The sequence below is a fragment of the Leptodactylus fuscus genome, chromosome 5 (genome assembly GCF_031893055.1).
Source record: "Leptodactylus fuscus isolate aLepFus1 chromosome 5, aLepFus1.hap2, whole genome shotgun sequence".
Lineage (NCBI taxonomy): Eukaryota > Metazoa > Chordata > Amphibia > Anura > Leptodactylidae > Leptodactylus > Leptodactylus fuscus.
The window spans coordinates 61,959,462-61,979,169 of NC_134269.1; the positions used below are offsets into that span (position 1 = coordinate 61,959,462).

Below are 19,708 nucleotides of genomic sequence, written 5' to 3' on the forward strand. Positions count from 1 at the left end.
TCATGCTATATAATGGTGCAAGAAAAACTAATACACAAATCTAAGCCATTAATGTGATTTCTGTAACATGAAAAGAGTGAAAATAAGTTGAGCTGTGAGGTTATATTCTGATCCACATTATAGAATGACAAAAACCAATAAGATAAAAACAGAGACATCTTGTCTGAAAAACATCCAACGTATGTTACTGAAAGGTTCAGTCCAGGTTAAACTTGCAAAGGCACAGATTCATAAGAACCATTATGTTTAGAATAATTCCAGAAACTGAGACTGCTTTCAAACACGCTTGAAGGAAATGAATGGTTTTATTTGCAGCTGCTAAAATAAAATAAAATAAAAAAAAAAAAATTCAGTACATCACAGCAGGTACCAATGGGGGGTTTGTAAATGGAGACACAAAGCACTTCCCTTCGCCCCTGCTGGGAGATGAAGCGAGGTGTAGAATGAAAAATTAGCTTTTTCTCCTTTGTCGCTTTTAAAGGCTCCGGTTCTATGAGACATCATCGGCTGCCTATTTGAGGATATTTATTTGTCATTCATTTCCAGGGAAGCTAGAGAGGACTCGTAGAGCTTCAGAAAGGTGACTTTATACTGAACATTTTAAGATCTGTGTCACCACCTGAATGGGAAGACACAGCAAAGCAGGAGAGTGCCCAGGGGTTTCTACTTTCTGAACTAGCTTTTATTACAAGTCATTTTCTATGTTCAGGTGACAGACTTTACAGCGAGAACTTTTACAATGATACATTGATCACAATATCTTGTACAGCTAAATGCTGTTGGCTACACTGCGTTTACAACTTTATATAGGTTTTTACAAAACTCCAAGATAAGGGCTATGGCACAGTTAATTTGCAGCATGTACGGTAATTTTGGAAGCTTATTCCAGGTTTCTTGTCCATTTTGCTGATGGTTATCTCTATGGAATATAAGGCTGCCGATTTTTGTTCATAAAATAGATTTCTATTGATAATCACAGCTGTGTCTCCTGCCCAAAGTCTTAGGCTGAGGCAACATGTTGAAAAAAAACTGAATTTTTTTTGTTGTAGAGGTTTCTGAATTTGTTTGATGCTAAGCCAAGAGTGGATTCATAAGTAATGGGAAATATAATGGAAGTTCTTATACCTCTCCCTCCTGCTAAATCTACTCAGGCTTTAGCTCAAAAAGCCACAGTGTTTTTCGCTGTTGTGGTAACGCATCGTAAAAACCTGCTGTGCTTTACAATACCAGCAGATTTCTATAATCTCATCTATGAATTGCGAGAAAAAAAAGCTTTCCGATGTGCACATGTTTTTGAAAAATGCATCATATTAATTTTACGCACAAAATCACTGTTTTTCCCTACTGATAAAAAGTTTTTACTTACTAGAAAATCCCCATAAAGACTGGTTCACACAAGGTTTCTTGGTTAGGATTTTAATACGGAATCCGCGTCAAAATACGGCTCAAAAAACTACCTCAATTTGAATTCAATGGGTTCCTTTTTCCAAGAGCGGTTTGTTCCCACTCGTGAAAAAATGCCCTTTCTTGAGGCCGATCCCGCAGCGGAATCCGCTGCAGAGTTCGCAGCATGACACCTCCCTCCCACCTAGGCCCATTCATTTGAGCCTAATCTGGAGTGGAATGCCATGACTGGATGCCAGTGCACTGTATGTATTGCACCAGCATCCAGTTGTGGCTAGCCATTTTTTGGACCGGATTCTGAGGTGGAAAAAATCCAGTCCAAAAATCCCAGTGTGAACCCAGCTTAAGAGTGGCAGGTGGAAGAGCAAGTTATGAGTTATCTAGGCTACGATGTGATGCCAAAGTATCTTCTGTAAAAGATGGGAGGAATAGAACTAAGTGATAGCATAGGGGAAAAGGACTTGGGCATAATAGTAGATCACAAATTCAACATGAGCCAACAGTGCGGTGCTGCTGCAAAAAAGGCTAATAAAATTCTGGGATGTATTAAGACAAGCATTGAATCTAGATCAAGAGAGGTCATTATTCCGCTGTAGTCTTCCCTGGTCAGACCACACCTGGAATACTGTGTACAGTTCTGGGCGCCTCAATTCAAGAAAGACATCGATATATTGGAGCAAGTCCAGAGAAGAGCAACCAAAATGGTGGAAGGTCTGCAAACCATGTCCTATGAGGAGCGGCTAAAAGAACTGGGATTGTTTAGTTTGCAGAAGCGAAGGCTGAGGGGAGATTTAATAGCAGTCTACAAATATCTGAAAGGTAGTCACAGTGCAGAGGGATCTACCCTATTCTCATTAGCACAAGGAAGTACAAGAAGCAATGGGATGAAACTAAAGGGAAAGAGATACAGATTAGACATTAGGAAAAACTTTCTGACAGTGAGGGTAGTGAGAGAGTGGAATAGGCTGCCACGGGAGGTGGTGGGCGCTCCATCAATGGAAATCTTCAAGCGGAATCTGGATAAACATATAGCTGGGATGATTTAGGAAAACCTGCACTCGCAGGGGGTTGGACCCGATGGCCCTTGAGGTCCCTTCCAACTCTACCAAAGTAAAGTAAAGTAAAGAATCTTCATCCTAAGGGCTAGTTCACACATAAAAACCGCCTGACTTATTTTGGCCCTGAGAAAAAACGCTTCCTAATTAGGAAGCGTTTTTTTGACCTTGAGGCGATTTTTGAAGCGTTTTCTCTAGCAGTTTTTGGTAAAAACTGCTTCATAAAACACCAGGTGGTTTTCCACCCCCTAAAGTGAATGGACTGTAAATGCTAGGAGTTTTTCGCCTCCCATTCACTTCTATTGCTTTCCTCAGGCGGAATCCGCCTGAAGAAAGATCATGTCGGTTCTTTTTTCTGCTAGCAGAAAAAAAAAACTAGCGGTCTCCATAGACCACCATTGTATGGAGGCAGATTTTGAGGTGAAATCTGCTGTCAAAATCTGCCTCATTGCTCCCCGTGTGAACTAGCCCTTATAGGGGTTGTCCCCATAGTGACCCTTATACACATTGATTAGGAGGACAAGGACCAAAAGTTCCCATGAGGCCTCGTGAATGGAGCACCAGTGCATTTGGTTGACAGCAAAACCCCTTTAAGCTGTCCAGTATTGATCACTGCTGACTAAAATGATAAGATATTGTCTGCCAAAAAGTGATCTGTCATGTAATTTTATGGTCATTGCCAAGTAAAACTAGACGTTAATGGCATAATAGGCCGATCACACCCATCATATGGCACTTTATGCAAGCACATTACACTATGTGACGAATAAGTGTACACGTTGCAGGTGGGATCATTGGCACAGATAGTCCCATATATGATCGACTGTCCCCATTTTAACAGATCATAGTCTTATGTGTATGTCCAAGTTTACTGTTACCTAGACCACTGGAATGTCACTATCCTAACTGTGCCTTTGCCCTGTAGTTGTGGCCCTGATCGTCATTCAATGTATAAGAAGAAAATGGCTATCCTTAAGGGTCAAATCAATGTGAGTATATAGTAGGCACTTTAGGAAAACCTTGGGTAATGGCTTCTCTCCTTTTATAGGGTGAACCTTTTTCAGGAAAGATGATGGTAGAGACTGAAGAGTGAAGAACAAGTGCACTCATATGGCCAATTTCAAACAAATAGTGTATGATTTCCCGATAGCTAGCTACAATATGTGTAGAACGACATAGAAATGGCATTGTAACCTTTTCTGTGTGATTGCCAGTCAGCATGCTGGTAAAAAAAAAAACAACTTCCAATGTATTTTTGTATATAGGATATATGGTTTGTTGTAGGACTATTGCTTTGTACCATATGGTCTTGTGATAAATTTGCTTATACAGAAATATATATAAACATCTTAAAAACCTGTAAGAAGATCATATACCGATGTCCCTGGGTGGACTTATCAGAACTCTAGTTTTCAGATAAAACATCAGATAAAACATTCTATAAGACAATATTTATTATACTGTATGATACAACACTTGTACTAGTCAAGCAGATATACACAAGGAAAGAATACATAAAATAGAGTTAAAACTAATAATAATATATACATCATAAAATACTGTATATTGCTCATATTTCTGAGGAGTAGAAAGCAAACAGTTGTTATGAATATACTATATATATATATATATATATATATATATATTTATATTTATATTTTTATACAATATATATATATATATATATATATATATATATATAGTCATCTTCACACAACCGCTTACTGCCCTACTTTTTACTTTTCTTGACTTACCAGAAAGTTGCCTGGAAAGAATCCAAAAGGTTCTTTGTGGGAAACAGGTGACATTGAAAATACAGTCTGGGCTGTAGATACTGTAGCATGTGACTGAACAGATTGGAAAAAAATTAATTTGATCTAAATCTGCTTGTTCCGAACTTAGGAGTCTAGTGGGTGGTCCTAATTAAAGGGGTTGTGCCAAAACAGACTCTTGTCCCCTATTCATAGGATAAAAAATAAGAGCAAAATCACAGGAGTTCCGAATGCTACCAATCCGGGTGTCATGTTGCAGGCATGGCTCCTGTGCCCAAAACATAAACGTGCCATACTATTATGGTGCTGAGCATTAACTATACTCTCAGTATGAGTTAATAATATGGTGCACAGTGAAAAGGGGTTAAAGAAGACCTTTCACTATTTCCATCAACTCCAACTCTTTGCATCATTCAATAGGTACAGCTCCACTGATTCCAGCACAGTTGGAACATTTCCTCTAACCCACACCATTCCTGAATAACCAGTGTTGTTACTTTCAGCATCCAATATGCTGAGTCAGCACTCTAATGCTGTGCAAATCATGATTATGCAGAAACTAACTGCACAGCTTGTTCAGGAGTGGTGGGAACTAGAGAAAAAAAATCCAACTGCACTGGAATTAGTGGCACAGCACCTATAGAAGGATGCTAAGAATTGGAGTCAGGGGAGGTAATGAAAGGTTAAAAATGGTTACCACATTTTATGACTTTCGGATTATAAAAGGCAGTCGATGATGGATAATGGGATTTATTGCTGAAAGTGAGAAAAGTGAAAAGACACTGGGTAAAGATCTGACCAATTTGGAAATAAACATTATGCGTATTCATTTCTGGTAGGAATTTCTAATATTTCAATAGCTCTAATCATGCCTTTTCAATAATACTCTCATTATAGACAATACTATTCTGTCCTCCACATACATGGAATGTGCAGATATAAATACAACTCTTTGCTGTTCTCGAAGCAATCTTATGACAAAAGAAAAATATCAAGACTGCATTCCAGTCCATTAATAGAGAATGCAAAGTGTTGACAAAGCCAATGATGCTTTATGAGAAGGATGAGATCATTAATAAACTGAAAATTCCACCTCTTTCCTTTAAGTAGAGCAAATAATACACATAAAAGAAGTATTGTTCTGGAGACAAATGGTGACAATTAGTGATGTATACTGCTACAGTACTGCCTACGGTTGAGAAATAAGGAAATTGACTGGAGAGCAGATGCTGATTTTCCCATTCACAGTGAATGATCAGAGACAACAGATCTGATCATATCATGCAGAATGAATGACAGCCATGCTCTAGTTGAGCTTTACATTATCCTCTATCAGCTGTCACTTTCCTTGCTCAGATTAAAAGGAACCTGTCAACAGTTTTGACCCCTCAAAACTGCTGACAGTGCAAGATAGGTGAGGTGTTAGAATATACTTGGGTGAATGGTCATACTAGCTGTATAAACTAGAAAAAAGACTTAAATCCTCCTTACGCTGTGACTGCAAGTGCTTTCTGAGTTTTCTTATACTGTGAATTGTCCAGGGTACCCTGTATTAAACACTCCCAACTAGTATGACCATCAACCAGGTTAACACTACTGATAGACTTCCTTTAACCATTGCATGTGCAGTTTTTCAGCAGTTGGCACTCTAACTTTAATGAAAATAAGAGAGAAAGGCTACTGTAGGGAGCTGACATACTGTAGATAAAAGTAAGTATTTTGCATTTAAGTAGACATCCTAAATGCCCTATGTATTGACATGTATGGAGGAAGGGTGAAAATGTAAAAATGAAGCCCCTTACAGGGGTTGCTTGATGCCACCACAAACCTATTGACCTACTTGCCCATACACCTTAAACAGCTGTTGGCTAAATGCTCATTTGGTCAAACGTACATTTGTGAATAAGGAGAGAGAAGTAAGCGGTCATCAAACACCTCTGGCAGCGGCTTATCTACTCTACCATCATTGGTCAGGGCAGAGTTGGTAGGACTCTATACAAATAAGATATTTAGCTAGTCCTGCTGAAATGAGCAAGTTCATCTGACTATATTCTAAAGTGTACGGGGGCCTTTACAATACAGCACAACAGAAGTCCACATGGAAATAAGTCCAAGGCCTACAAAGGCCCAGGTTTTACAGTTATCACATAGGCTGCCTTTATGATAGATGTATACATTTTTGATTAATACTGGGGTAAATTATTATGCTACTATTCTAAGAAATGCCATAATGTTATTTGTAGTGGTAGCTACAAATACCATCACCATGAGCAAATGTTCAGTTCATTGCCCTTATACATGTAAATAAGAGAAGTGACTTGTTGGTTGCAGAACCTGCCTCAGTTGCCCCCTACAAAGCTATTAGCCTGTTTTGACTATAATATGGTTACTATCGTATTGAGAATTTGCAATACTATAGTAGGGGACATCTGGATAGTTGGTCTGTCATACCACAAGGTTTTATGCACTGATCACACTAGGACAATGCCATAGACAAGTTTCATCAAGCACCTTCATCAAGCACAAGATGCTGCATTTGATGTTTGATGTGACAACACATCCAAGTAGAACGTTTACTGTAAAGATTGAGAGTTCTCAGTAGTTGATACCTTTTTTAATGGCTAACAAAAAATGATGACATATTGCAAGCTTTCAAAACTGCTGCTAGGTTCCTTCATCAGGCTGGTATAACACAATATCTGAAAAAAAATATATGCAAATCTGTTTTCCAAGATGTAAATAGGAAAACAGTGCCTCTGTTTGCTGTCCTCTAGGGGTAGCTCTCATAAACATCACGCATGACTTTTTCAACAAGCCTATAGCTATGATGCAAGGTTTAGCCAAACCAGTTCCCAGCTGTGGACAGCGCTGTTTCGATCTGTTGGATCTCTTCAGCACAGTGTAGGGATACTGGTTTGGTAGCGTGAGAGACTATAGACCAGGATCAGGTAATAATATCACTCCTTAGTGACTATGCTGTGCTGAGGAGATCCAACAAATTGAAACAGTGCTGTCCACAGCTGGGAACTGGTTTGGCTAAACCTCGCATCATAGCAATAGGCTTTTTGAAAAAGTCATGCATGATGTGTAAGAGGGCTATCCCTAGAGGGCAGCAAACAGAGGCCCTGTTTTCCTATTTACATCTTGGAAAACAGATTTGCATATTTTCCCATAATCCCCCAGTGGAGCGAAAATGAATAATAAGTCTCCATATGCCTGTAAAGGTGATCACTCAAAAAGGAGTGATATTATCCACAATATCTGAAGGCAAGCACATTTATACAGGAATACAGTGTTTGATGCACAAATGATGGAAAGCAGTACAAGCAAATAAACACATAAGTCCAAAAAATATATGTCAGTTCACAGGAAGGCTCTCTGAGTTTTAGGATTCCCTTGGAATGTGGAACGTGGTCATCCTGCTACAGCCATTGCCTGAAGGCAGTGGTCAACTAGTGCATGAAGAACGTGTTATATTCACTTTAATGAAGTGAGTGTCCCCCATGATAACCAAGCCAAGGAGTTCTAAAACTTGTTCTCCAGATGAGCAGGAAGAGCTTTTTATGTTTTCGAATGATGTCAATAACGAAAAGAGCAAGATAAAGAGGAGACATCTGTGCATTAGTGACACCGCAGTTACGCTTCCCCCCTAGTATTATACACAGGAATCATATTCACTTCTGTAATAAGCTTCATAAAGACTTGCAAAATGCTGCATTGCCTTAAACCCGCCATCATCTGCCCTAAATAACAGCAATTTAAAACCAGAAATTAAATCAAAGTTTTATTTTGCTAGTAAACTTTATGAACCTCTGAAATTCAATATCAAATTCAATTAAATGGCTGTTCCTATTCACGAGGACATGTTTACAATGTTTAAGTTGTAATTCTAAATGTTCAGTCTTTAGACTTTTTAGAAAAAAATCAATGTGTGGCTGTACAAAGAACAACATAATGTGGAACACTTAGATTAGAAGAAATTAGGCCTTAGTTAAAGGCAAAGTCCCATGTAAGAACGCCAAGTCCAAGTCAAATAAATCGGCGTCTTTTACGTATTAACCTCACAGGTCAGAATGAAGGCCAACAGAGGGAAGTGAGGGCTTATTCGGCATCTTGGTTCTGGACACAAGAGCATTTTATCTCAGCAACCCGATGCTCAATAGTAGTGATTGACAAAAGCCCATTGAAGCTATACACCACACAGCACTGCTGTATCTAGGGCAGATCCATCACCACTGTGATCTGTGAATGAGGCCTAATAGAGGGAGATTATAAACCGAGAACTGGGTTATCTCAACTAACTATACTTTATGAAAGGAAAGAAGCTATATACTTGTGTCTTAATGATATGATATGATATGATATGATATGATATGATATGATATGATATGATATATATATATATATATATATATATATATATATATATATTTAAGAAATTTAAGTTTATACATTATAAGGATATGTATAAAGAATTCGTATTGTATGGGTCAGTACTACAGCAGTTACCTAGCCACCACTGAGCCCTACTATATTTTTGGTACTTCTTTGATATGGAGGTACACAAGGATTTTTTTTTAGCATTCATTAATTTTTTATTTTATCATTGATTTTTTTATGAATTTATTAAAAGAAAAAGTGTCTTGCTTTATGGCATGCTGTAGCTGTTTTAATAGCATGAACTCTTGAGTAAAAAGAGGAATACTTTAGCTTTTCTGAAGATACCCTCTTCACAAGCAGTAAGAGAAAAGTTCCTGAAGAGTTTGGCAGGAATGGGCAGATATCTTATGTGCATTAAGGCATTCCAACTTTGGAAGTATGAGGCATGTTCAATGTTACATGTCTTTACTTATACCAAGAGATTGGTGGTTTCTGGCAACCTGAGAGGCTTATTCCCCCCCTACCCAACTGGAATGTATATATGGTCATCCATATCAAGTGTGCATGGGGATGTAGGGAGGATGGCTGGAAAACACTTGGCCATCTTATCAAAAGTATATGGTTAGCTTTAGTAAATTCTAATGCGAGCCAAGTGTCAGGTCAAACCTTTCAAGAGCCCAATGGAATAGAGATGAAGAGAGAACAATCATTATAGATCCTAAGATCTTGGGATAAACAGAAGTGCCATGCAGACCTCTCAACTGTTAATAACAGTCTTTCAGTGGTATCTATCTATCTATCTATCTATCTATCTATCTATCTATCTATCTATCTATTTATCTATCTATCTATCTATCTATCTATCTATCTATCTATCTATTTGTCTGTCTCTCTAATATATATATATATATATATATATATATATATATATATATATATATATATATATATATATATTGTGTGTGTATATTATGCAGTTATACTAGCAGAACAGGAGTGCTACATACAATTTTACAGAATTTCATTGTAAGTTAAGCGCAGCCTGATTGGAAAGTACACTCTGAAGTGACATAAATCCTTCAGTATCTCAGCAGGTAGGGGAAGAATACATTTTTTTTTCTTCTTTTATTTCAACTTTGAGTGATCATCCGTGGGAAAAAAAAAAGAACTAGAAAAGTTAATGAAATTTTTATGTGTACTGGGATAGGTAAATGGTCTGTTTGGCGCTTGGAGATGATGAGATAATCATTGGAGCTTTGATCACTTATTCAGGTGACAAAACTGGAAAACTTCATGAGCGGAAATTAAAAATAAAGAAATTTAGTGGTGTAACGCAACTGGAATATAAGGGAAGTAGCAGAGAAGATTCCAGGTCTCTCAATGACCAGAAGTAAAAGGTTTCCCACATGAATTACACAATACCGTATGTGCAAAAGCTTTTAAGGTTTTCTGCTAAAGTGTTACACTTTTTTTTAATATGGATGCCCTAAATTTAGGTAATGAAATGGTGTCCCAGTGCTGCAGTACCTGCACCCAGTGCTGCTAGTGAGCACCATGGCTCCAAGCTTGTCAATGTTATTGGCAGTGATAGAGTCTCAGCTGATCTCTCGGGATAAGGATTAGGGTTGAGCCGATCTTGAGATTTTAGGATCGATTTTAAAATCCGATTTCCAATCATTTTCCAGCCGATCCCGATCGCAAAATTTGCTAGATCGCCGATCGGGATCCGATCTTTTCCAATCATGTTCGATGAATCCTAATTGTATATTATATATACAGTAGGGTTGAGCCGATCTTCAGATTTCAAAATCTGAATTCCAATAATTTTCCAGCCGATCCCAATTGTGAAATTTGCTCAATCGCCGATCGGGATTCGATCTTTTCCGATCCCGATCACTCAACCCTAATAAGGATAGGCCATACATTTTAGAAAGTTAAATAACCTCTTTAAATACCATTTGTAGGTAATTCACTCTGATATATGGGGAGATACATTAGAGGAGTCCATCACCCCAATATTCAACAAGTGTATAAATTACATAGGCAAGCCCCCAAAATTTTTTATATGGCTCATATGATACAAAGATATAGATTTGTTCTACTAAGGAGAAAAATAATACATCTACTTACATGTAGTGCAAGTGTGGATTCTTGGAAAACGCCCGTGGCTGTATGCTTCTTAGTCCACAGTTCATGATTGTTCTGTAAGACACAAGTTTTACAGTATTACTTATCATGATTCTAATTTTATTATACTATTCTATACTGAAAATAAATATGTAGATGCAGTATGCAAAATACTGAAAAATTAGAAAAGTTAACCACATGGGAAAGATTAATATTATACGTTATTATTGATACAATTAATGCAGATATCACATTAGAGTGGTTGAAGCTAATATGCAATATAGTTAATGATAAAAATAACAAAAAAAATTACTGTAATTTATATTCTGCATAAAACAGTATAATCTGTGGAACATATTTGTCAGGTAAGTGGCTAACCGGAGATAATGCTTCAATAGTCCTTAAAATGCATGACAAAGTTACAGAAATTATGGTCATAAAAAATTACAGGATCCCATAGAAAACTAAAAATGCATTTTATTTATATAGCACCAACATATTCTGCAGCACTTTACATATAATAGGTTTTATGTACAGACAAAATGAGACACTACAGTGTAATACATCAAATCACACAATCCTATACAGTGGATCAGCCATTTTTATGATAAAGTTTAGAGATGAGCGAGTACTGTTCGGATCAGCCAATCCGAACAGCACGCTCCATAGAAATGAATGGATGCACCTGGTACTTCCGCTTTGACGTCGGCCGGCCGCTTAACCCCCCGCATGCCAGCTACGTCCATTCATTTCTATGCGAGCGTGCTGTTCAGATCGGCTGATCCGAACAGTACTCGCTCATCTCTAATAAAGTTTAATTATACATGGGGGAGCATGGTGACTCAGTGGTTAGCATTGCAGCGCTGGAGTCCAGGGTTCGAATTCTGCCAAGGATGACATCTGCAAGGAGTTTGTATGTTCTCCTCGTGTTTGCGTGGGTTTCCTTCCATACTCCAAAGACATATTGATAGGGGAAAATGTACATTTTGAGCCCTATATGGGGCTCACAATCTACATTATATATTTTTTCTTTAAAAAAAAGTTTAATTATACAGATAAATGGAGACAAATGAGCCGTTAGCATCACCAGCCAGTGTCCTTTATGAACAGATCCAAAAGTGCCTGGCCATACAGGGTTGCACTCAGATAAAGGCATCATGTCCTGTGGGATAATTGGGGGGCGGGGACTGAACAGAGATAGCTTAGTTTAGATTGGGAAATGTGATAGGTCTGTCTGAAGAGATGTCTTTAGGATGCACTAAACTGATCTGATTGTCCAGGATAAAGCATTCCAGAGAAGTGGTGCAACTTGGAAGAAATCTAGGAGATGGAAGTAGGAGGTTCTGATGATAGAGGATTTTATTCTCTCCAAGATTTGAACCAGGGTAGCACCTATACTATATATATATATATATATATATATATATATATATATATATATATATATATATATATATGCAACCACACAGTGCCAAATAAATAAATCAGCTTCTTCGTGCCTAGTTAATACCACCATATGATGTCTCACAATAAAGAATAACATAAGTTATCAAACTTAGTTAACAATTACAGATGGAAGGTGCAGCCTAGTTTAACTTGACATTCTGCAGCATGATGTCTTATCACAGAGCACACCAAAAGCCATTGAAAACCCATTGATAGAATTCTCACTCTGCCACAGTGGTTTTAATATGTTACATGTTTAATCAGAGCAAATGTTCTGCAAAAACAATACCAAAGCAAATCTGCAGTAATACCCGCATAGTAAATCTGCACCATGCATGTATGTATTGTCACACAGACGTGATTGGATCTCGCTGACAAAATAGGATAATCTTCCAAGTATTCTTCATCTACAGTATGCTAATAAATGAATTCTCATACTTTATATTTTTATTTTTAAATAAGAACAGGAAAGTTAATAATAAATATTTTCCTGGTATAATCCATACAACGCCTCTTATGATGTGCTTCGTACTTTGTAGCTTTGCTTTGAAAAAAAAACAACATGTTGATTTTTGCCGTCAGCATCTTTGGCCTGTTCCTGCAAGGCCTTGTGTGGTGTGTGCGCTGTAAGCCGCCGCACTGAATATTTCCTGCCATGAGCCATTGTAAACATGATTTGTGCTCCAGCTCAGTTATGTGAAATTACACAACGCTGGCTCTATTGCAAACACTCTTCGTTGCCTAACGTTGCAATCAGGACTGATTGGGTCTTTTGATCTTTTTCTTAATGATTTTCTCTTTTTTGTAACTAGATATTTTTCCCTATTTTTGAGGTGAGAAAGAACGTGTTTTCCCCAAACTGCCTGGCTACATATGGCAGAGTTATGATAAGTAACTCATTTTACTTGGAACACTGACAAAGTATCATTGCATAATGTTGTTCATCTGTAATAAATCACAAGCAGGCCATAGAGACATGCTGGAAACACTACCTTCGCTATTCTGATTGAGAATTTATACATTGTAAGCCGATGGTTGGCCATGTAATGGAGGGGGTGTACATCTCCCCCAGACTACTCAGGTGGGTGAGATGAGAAAACTCCAGGAATATTTGTTCTCAGCAGACTACTTTCGTCTGCTGAGCATTTTGGTAAGTGCTCATTATTAGGCTGGTTTTTAGGAATGGCAGGTAGGTTGGTAGTGGGACCTGTCATTCCACCCCCCTCCAGTCCACACTTTGGGGATGTTCCAGCAGCGACTCAGCTGCAGAGAGTCTGCTCATCCAGGGAGGCTTAAGAAGCCAGCTCCAGCAGCAACACTTTGTACAGAGCTTGGCTGGAGAGCCAACAGAGAGGTCATATTTTTGGAGCTGTGTCCTGAATGATTCTACTGGCTTTTGGATTTCTGTTATTCTAGGTGAGGTAACCTATTCTATGTTTGGTTAGAACCTAGCTGGGCAGGTATTTATTTTGTATTGTTTCCTTTTGTTGCTGCACTACCTTTTTGAGTGAAAATAAACTCTACCTTTGTTTTGGACTAAAGAAACTGGACTTTTGTGTCTATGCCACCCCACCTAGCAACCCCAGACCTTGACAACATATAGACCAATATTTTATATTCCTATGTAACCAATATGATATTCATATAAATATAAATGTATTATTTCCTGATTTACAATATACAGAAATGAAAGTGAAGCTTAAGCTTTGAAGATTTGCATTGCCACCTAATAGAAAATGTAGCATTTTTACTGCATCAAAGGCTGAAAATCTAAGCAGGCATAGTCATAGAGTACCTGCACACAACTGCTTGTTAATACAATGTATCAGTCTAGAAATTTTCTTTTATCTAAACATAGTGGCCCAGTGTCTCTCCTCTTGTCCTAGACTGTAGACTTAGGCGATTGAAGGGTATGAGCGGCACATGGATTATGTCCATGTACTACCTGTGCGCTGCCTGTGCCGCAAAAAGAAGAGGAGCAGCCCTGAGTTTTGCTCATGGCCACATACACAAGACCATGAAAAATACATGGTTGTGTGTATGGGGCAAAAATAAATGAATGGGTGGGTCAGTGTGTTTGCTATGCAAAACACAACCAGCATACTGTTGTGTGCATGCGGTGATATGAGTACATCCTCATGGATATCAATCTGGAAAAAAAGAAAGCACCCTAGCAGAGCTGTGTGCTTCACATAGACTTTATTGAGTGAATTACATGGTATTATTGGTAATAGACTGTGCAATAACTGCTGAAACATTGTTAATACTGAAAAAACCTCCATTAATTTAACTTATTTTCTTTGGTTTATTCCTTACTTGTTGACAATTTGTAATTTTTTTCTAATTGGTTAAATCACCAAATATGAGTAAATTTTGCATGATTTTAAGGATTTTCTCTATTTTAGTGAGAGTCTTTCATCTTGGTAGGTCGCCAATGGATAGGGCCATGAATTCTGAAACTTTGCATTGTCTGTCTTTTGTCAAAGGAGCATCCATAATTTCTGTATTTAGGTTGGGTTATCAGGCAGCAACACTACATGCATGAAAAGATACAGAATGAAGACTGAGTTTTTGGCATGTGCCAGACCATAGAATGTTCCTTCGTGGTCATATACATTGGGAAACGATCAAGATAAAAGACTGTTGCCACTAAGATGGATAAAGGAAATATCTAATTATTTATATTTGCAAAATGTTTAACTTTTTATTGTCAAGAGATTTAAATATTATATATATATATACACAGTCCTATGAAAAAGTTTGGGCACCCCTATTAATCTTAATCATTTTTAGTTCTAAATATTTTGGTATTTGCAACAGCCATTTCAGTTTGATATATCTAATAACTGATGGACACAGTAATATTTCAGGATTGAAATGAGGTTTATTGTACTAACAGAAAATGTGCAATATGCATTAAACCAAAATTTGACCGGTGCAAAAGTATGGGCACCTCAACAGAAAAGTGACATTAATATTTAGTAGATCCTCCTTTTGCAAAGATAACAGCCTCTAGTCGCTTCCTGTAGCTTTTAATCAGTTCCTGGATCCTGGATGAAGGTATTTTGGACAAACAATTCAAGTTCAGTTAAGTTAGATGGTCGCCGAGCATGGACAGCCCGCTTCAAATCATCCCACAGATGTTCAATGATATTCAGGTCTGGGGACTGGGATGGCCATTCCAGAACATTGTAATTGTTCCTCTGCATGAATGCCTGAGGATTTGGAGCGGTGTTTTGGATCATTGTCTTGCTGAAATATCCATCCCCGGCGTAACTTCAACTTCGTCACTGATTCTTGAACATTATTCTCAAGAATCTGCTGATACTGAGTGGAATCCATGCGACTCTCAACTTTAACAAGATTCCCGATGCCGGCATTGGCCACACAGCCCCAAAGCATGATGGAACCTCCACCAAATTTTACAGTGGGTAGCATGTGTTTTTCTTGGAATGCTGTTTCTTTTTGGACGCCATGCATAACGCCTTTTTTTATAACCAAACAACTCAATTTTTGTTTCCAAAATGAAGCTGCCTTGTCCAAATGTGCTTTTTCATACCTCAGGCAACTCTATTTGTGGCGTACGTGCAGAAACGGCTTCTTTCTCATCACTCTCCCATACAGCTTCTATTTGTGCAAAGTGCGCTGTATAGTTGACCGATGCACAGTGACACCATCTGCAGCAAGATGATGCTGCAGCTCTTTGGAGGTGGTCTGTGGATTGTCCTTGACTGTTCTCACCATTCTTCTTCTCTGCCTTTCTGATATTTTTCTTGGCCTGCCACTTCTGGGCTTAACAAGAACTGTCCCTGTGGTCTTCCATTTCCTTACTATGTTCCTCACAGTGGAAACTGACAGGTTAAATCTCTGAGACAACGTTTTGTATCCTTCCCCTGAACAACTATGTTGAACAATCTTTGTTTTCAGATCATTTGAGAGCGGGTTGTCCATGTTCGGCGACCATCAAACTTAACTGAACTTGAATTGTTTTGTAGAAAGAAATGGTCCAAAATACCTTCATCCAGGATCCAGGAACTGATTAAAAGCTACAGGAAGCGACTAGAGGCTGTTATCTTTGCAAAAGGAGGATCTACTAAATATTAATGTCACTTTTCTGTTGAGGTGCCCATATTTTTGCACCGGTCAAATTTTGGTTTAATGCATATTGCGCATTTTTTGTTAGTACAATAAACCTCATTTCAATCCTGAAATATTACTGTGTCCATCAGTTATTAGATATATCAAACTGAAATGGCTGTTGCAAACACCAAAATATTTAGAACTAAAAATGATTAAGATTAATAGGGGTGCCCAAACTTTTTCATAGGACTGTATATATTGTGAGGGTGTGAACCTAGCGGGCGCTGTAGAGTGGCCAGAAACAAGGTCGGAAAGGACTCTGACCACACCCATACGAAAAAGAGGTTCAACTCCAGAGGGAGCGTACACAGCAGGAGAGTGCTGCTGGTGACCTGCAGGAGCAGGTGGACTGGACCAGTTGGAGACAGACAGGAGGTCTGTCCCAAGAGAATTGGAATCCAAAAGGAGCCGAACTGCAGAGAGGGAGTGCCCTGGTGACCTGAAGGAGCAGATGGATTGTGGACCAGTTAGAGACAGGAGGTCTGTCCAAAGAGGACTGGAATCCAGAAGGGACTTGGTTAAGCTCAGTGAGCTAGACTTGTGAAAAAAAAACTCAGTACAGTATCATGTCCTTGGTAGATTAGACAGGGTTCAAGAAGTGAGGTAGTGCCCTGTGTGTGGGCTAGGCTGTTTGCTATTTTTTTCTGTTATAAACGGAATAAAGCCACTTATTTTGGATTACATTACCTCTGTTGAATCCAGGAAACTGTTACCTTTGATGCTAAACTACCCCCAATATATATATATTAATCAGGCATACATATCTTTCCACCCGTGCCTTAGGTCAAATTTAGTTAGGGATGCCATTAAGCTAATTCAGTATGTTATTGGAAGGTTGTAGTTCACAATACAACCACCGCCTAGCAATGTATAGACAAACATAGAATAGACAGCAATCTCATAACAGATCTTGTTGTTTTGAAAAGCTAGTCATCACATCCCTACACATATCCTGATACATCCAACCAAGAGGAAACATAGAAATAAGACTCATCTGTACCTAATAAACTCTAATACTATTCATCATACAGCTCAAAATTACAATTACAACACTGTGACTTTTAAATAACATTAACACTGTGACATCCTTGTGACTTTTCGTAGCTGTCAGATCACGGACACAATGTTTGAACCTTTTGTATATTTCATCAAACTGACTTTCCGCAGAGTATATATTTTGAAGCTTTTCAGTGCTATGAGACTTTATTAGTAAACAACCACGTAATATAGTTTGTGATGACATATGCTTAAATATATATTTACCAGCATCCAAATGAATCCCATTAGTCACATCAATAGACCATCAAACAATCAATTCCTAAAGCAAAGCTCTTTTATTTGTTTTACATAGCATTAACATTTGATTATATGTTAGTGAGAGATTCAGAAAAAGCATTCATTATTTATGAAAGCCGTTCCCCGTCAGATGGCTAATATTCCCATCTACTACTTTCTGTACATAGCCTTCTCAGTAGTCAATTCCATTGCCATTGATTCTGCTTCTCCCAGGTTCAGACACCAATGAGTAATGCACGGCTATCACAGTCTATAATTACTACATAAAACTCATTTTATTTGCTTGTAGGCTTGTTTCAGGTAAATACTCTCAGGATTGTGTTCATGTGTCCACACAATATAAAGAATGGTGGAGAGCGTGTTCTCAGTATACCCTCAGTATGCCCTGTCTGCCAATTAACAATGCCTCCTACTAATACCACCAGTAATGGATCCCCGGAAGAAGAGAGGAGTGAAATTTTATAACTGCAGCCTCGATTATTCATGCTGTGACTAAAAGCATGAACTCAGACAATTAGAAGCCGTGATTAATTCATTTACATATTAGCTATAAGATGTGCTCAATATTATAATTAGGGGAAAAATACCTTTTTTTTTCCCAAAATTGCAAATTGGTATAATCAATCACATGCCCAATGAAAGGGGGATAATAAGGCTTCTACCATTCTGCTGAAACTAAAGTAACTAAGTACGTATACCAATACACATAAGTCAGGAGTTGGTTGAAGCTGCCAATTTCAGTAGGACCAGTCAACTATCGTGTTTCGTGGGGGTTCTCCTACTCTCCTCCAACAGATTATGTCAGGGGAAGGAAGGATTAGAACAAACTCAAAGAACATTCTTCTGACAACTATTTTATATAATCTATGGTTTACTACACTAAAAAATTATCTAAATTGTAATGAAGTTAGGGTGGGCTCACATCTGTGCCCGGTCTCCGGTTTGTCGGTTTCCGTCTTCTGCCTGAGAAACCCGGCAATCAGTGTCTGCCTGTGAACGTCTTCTGGTCTCCGTGGCGAAACCATTTTTTTTTTTTTTTTAACTGGGCACAAAGTCCTGCATGTACGACTTTCTGTCGGGTTAAAAAAAAAATGGTTTTGCAGGGCCACACGGTAGCTCAGTGGTTAGCACTGTAGCCTTGCAGTGTTGGAGTCCTGGTGTTCAAATCCCGCCAAGGGCAAAAAAACCATCTGCAAGGAGTTTGTATTTTCTCCCCGTGTTTGTATGGATTTCCATCCCATATTCCAAAGACATACTGATAGGGAAAAAATGTACATTGTGGGCTCTATGTAGGGCTCACAATCTACATAAAAAAAAAAAAAAAAAATGATTTCGCTGCGGAGAGTCACAAGATGCTCATGGGTAGACACTTTGCAAACCCATTTAAATGAAAAGGTTTGAAAACTTACTGATGCTTTCCATCTCCTGTTCAGTTTCTTGGTTCAGGTGTGAACCCACCCTTAATCTTACCAGTGACTGTATTTGTGGATTCTTCACACTCTTCTTGTCTCATCACCAACAATAAGACCCTCCAATTGAAACAACTTCTTATGTGTTACTCACCTTGAGGCACTTGTAGGAATGAATACAAAAACTGACTTCCTGTCCACACTTAAAATGCTGAGTCAGTTGAAATGTCAGAATATCAGTCACAGACACAGCTGAGGACCAGAAGGGAGTGTGTAACTGTAACACAGCCCCCATTATTACCTTCACTACAGTTCACAACATGGACCTTTAGGAGGTGCCAGGGAATTATTGTTTTTTGTTAGAGTGTTACTTTAGGGCTCTAATCACACTACTGAGTTTTCCTTTTCATCAGGGGTTTCAATATTTTTAATGACAACAACAGAATATTCAGTTTTCATTTGTTCTCGTCAAATAGAAATTTAGTGGAATGAATAAAACTCAGTGAAAGCCATCAAGATTCATGACAAAGTGGTAAAAATTGCTGTGGCTCTGTGATAAATAGAAGTAATTTTGTAAGTATCAACAATGATTATTATTGTTGTTATTATTATTATTATTAATAATAATAATAATAATAATTTGGTCAACAAGTAGCCAAAAATGACTAATAACAACAAC

At 38.2% G+C, this 19,708-nt stretch overlaps 1 protein-coding gene across 9 annotated transcripts in view; it reads right to left on the reverse strand.

The window, feature by feature from the left end:
* Window positions 1-19,708, reverse strand: part of NTRK3 (neurotrophic receptor tyrosine kinase 3) — a 541,580-nt gene that overhangs the window by 347,961 nt on the left and 173,911 nt on the right. For all 9 annotated transcript variants that reach the window (XM_075273267.1, XM_075273266.1, XM_075273265.1 and 6 more), the window contains exon 4: window positions 10,742-10,813. In XM_075273267.1, coding sequence (XP_075129368.1) covers window positions 10,742-10,813 — 72 coding nt within the window. The remainder of the gene's footprint in view (window positions 1-10,741; window positions 10,814-19,708) is intronic.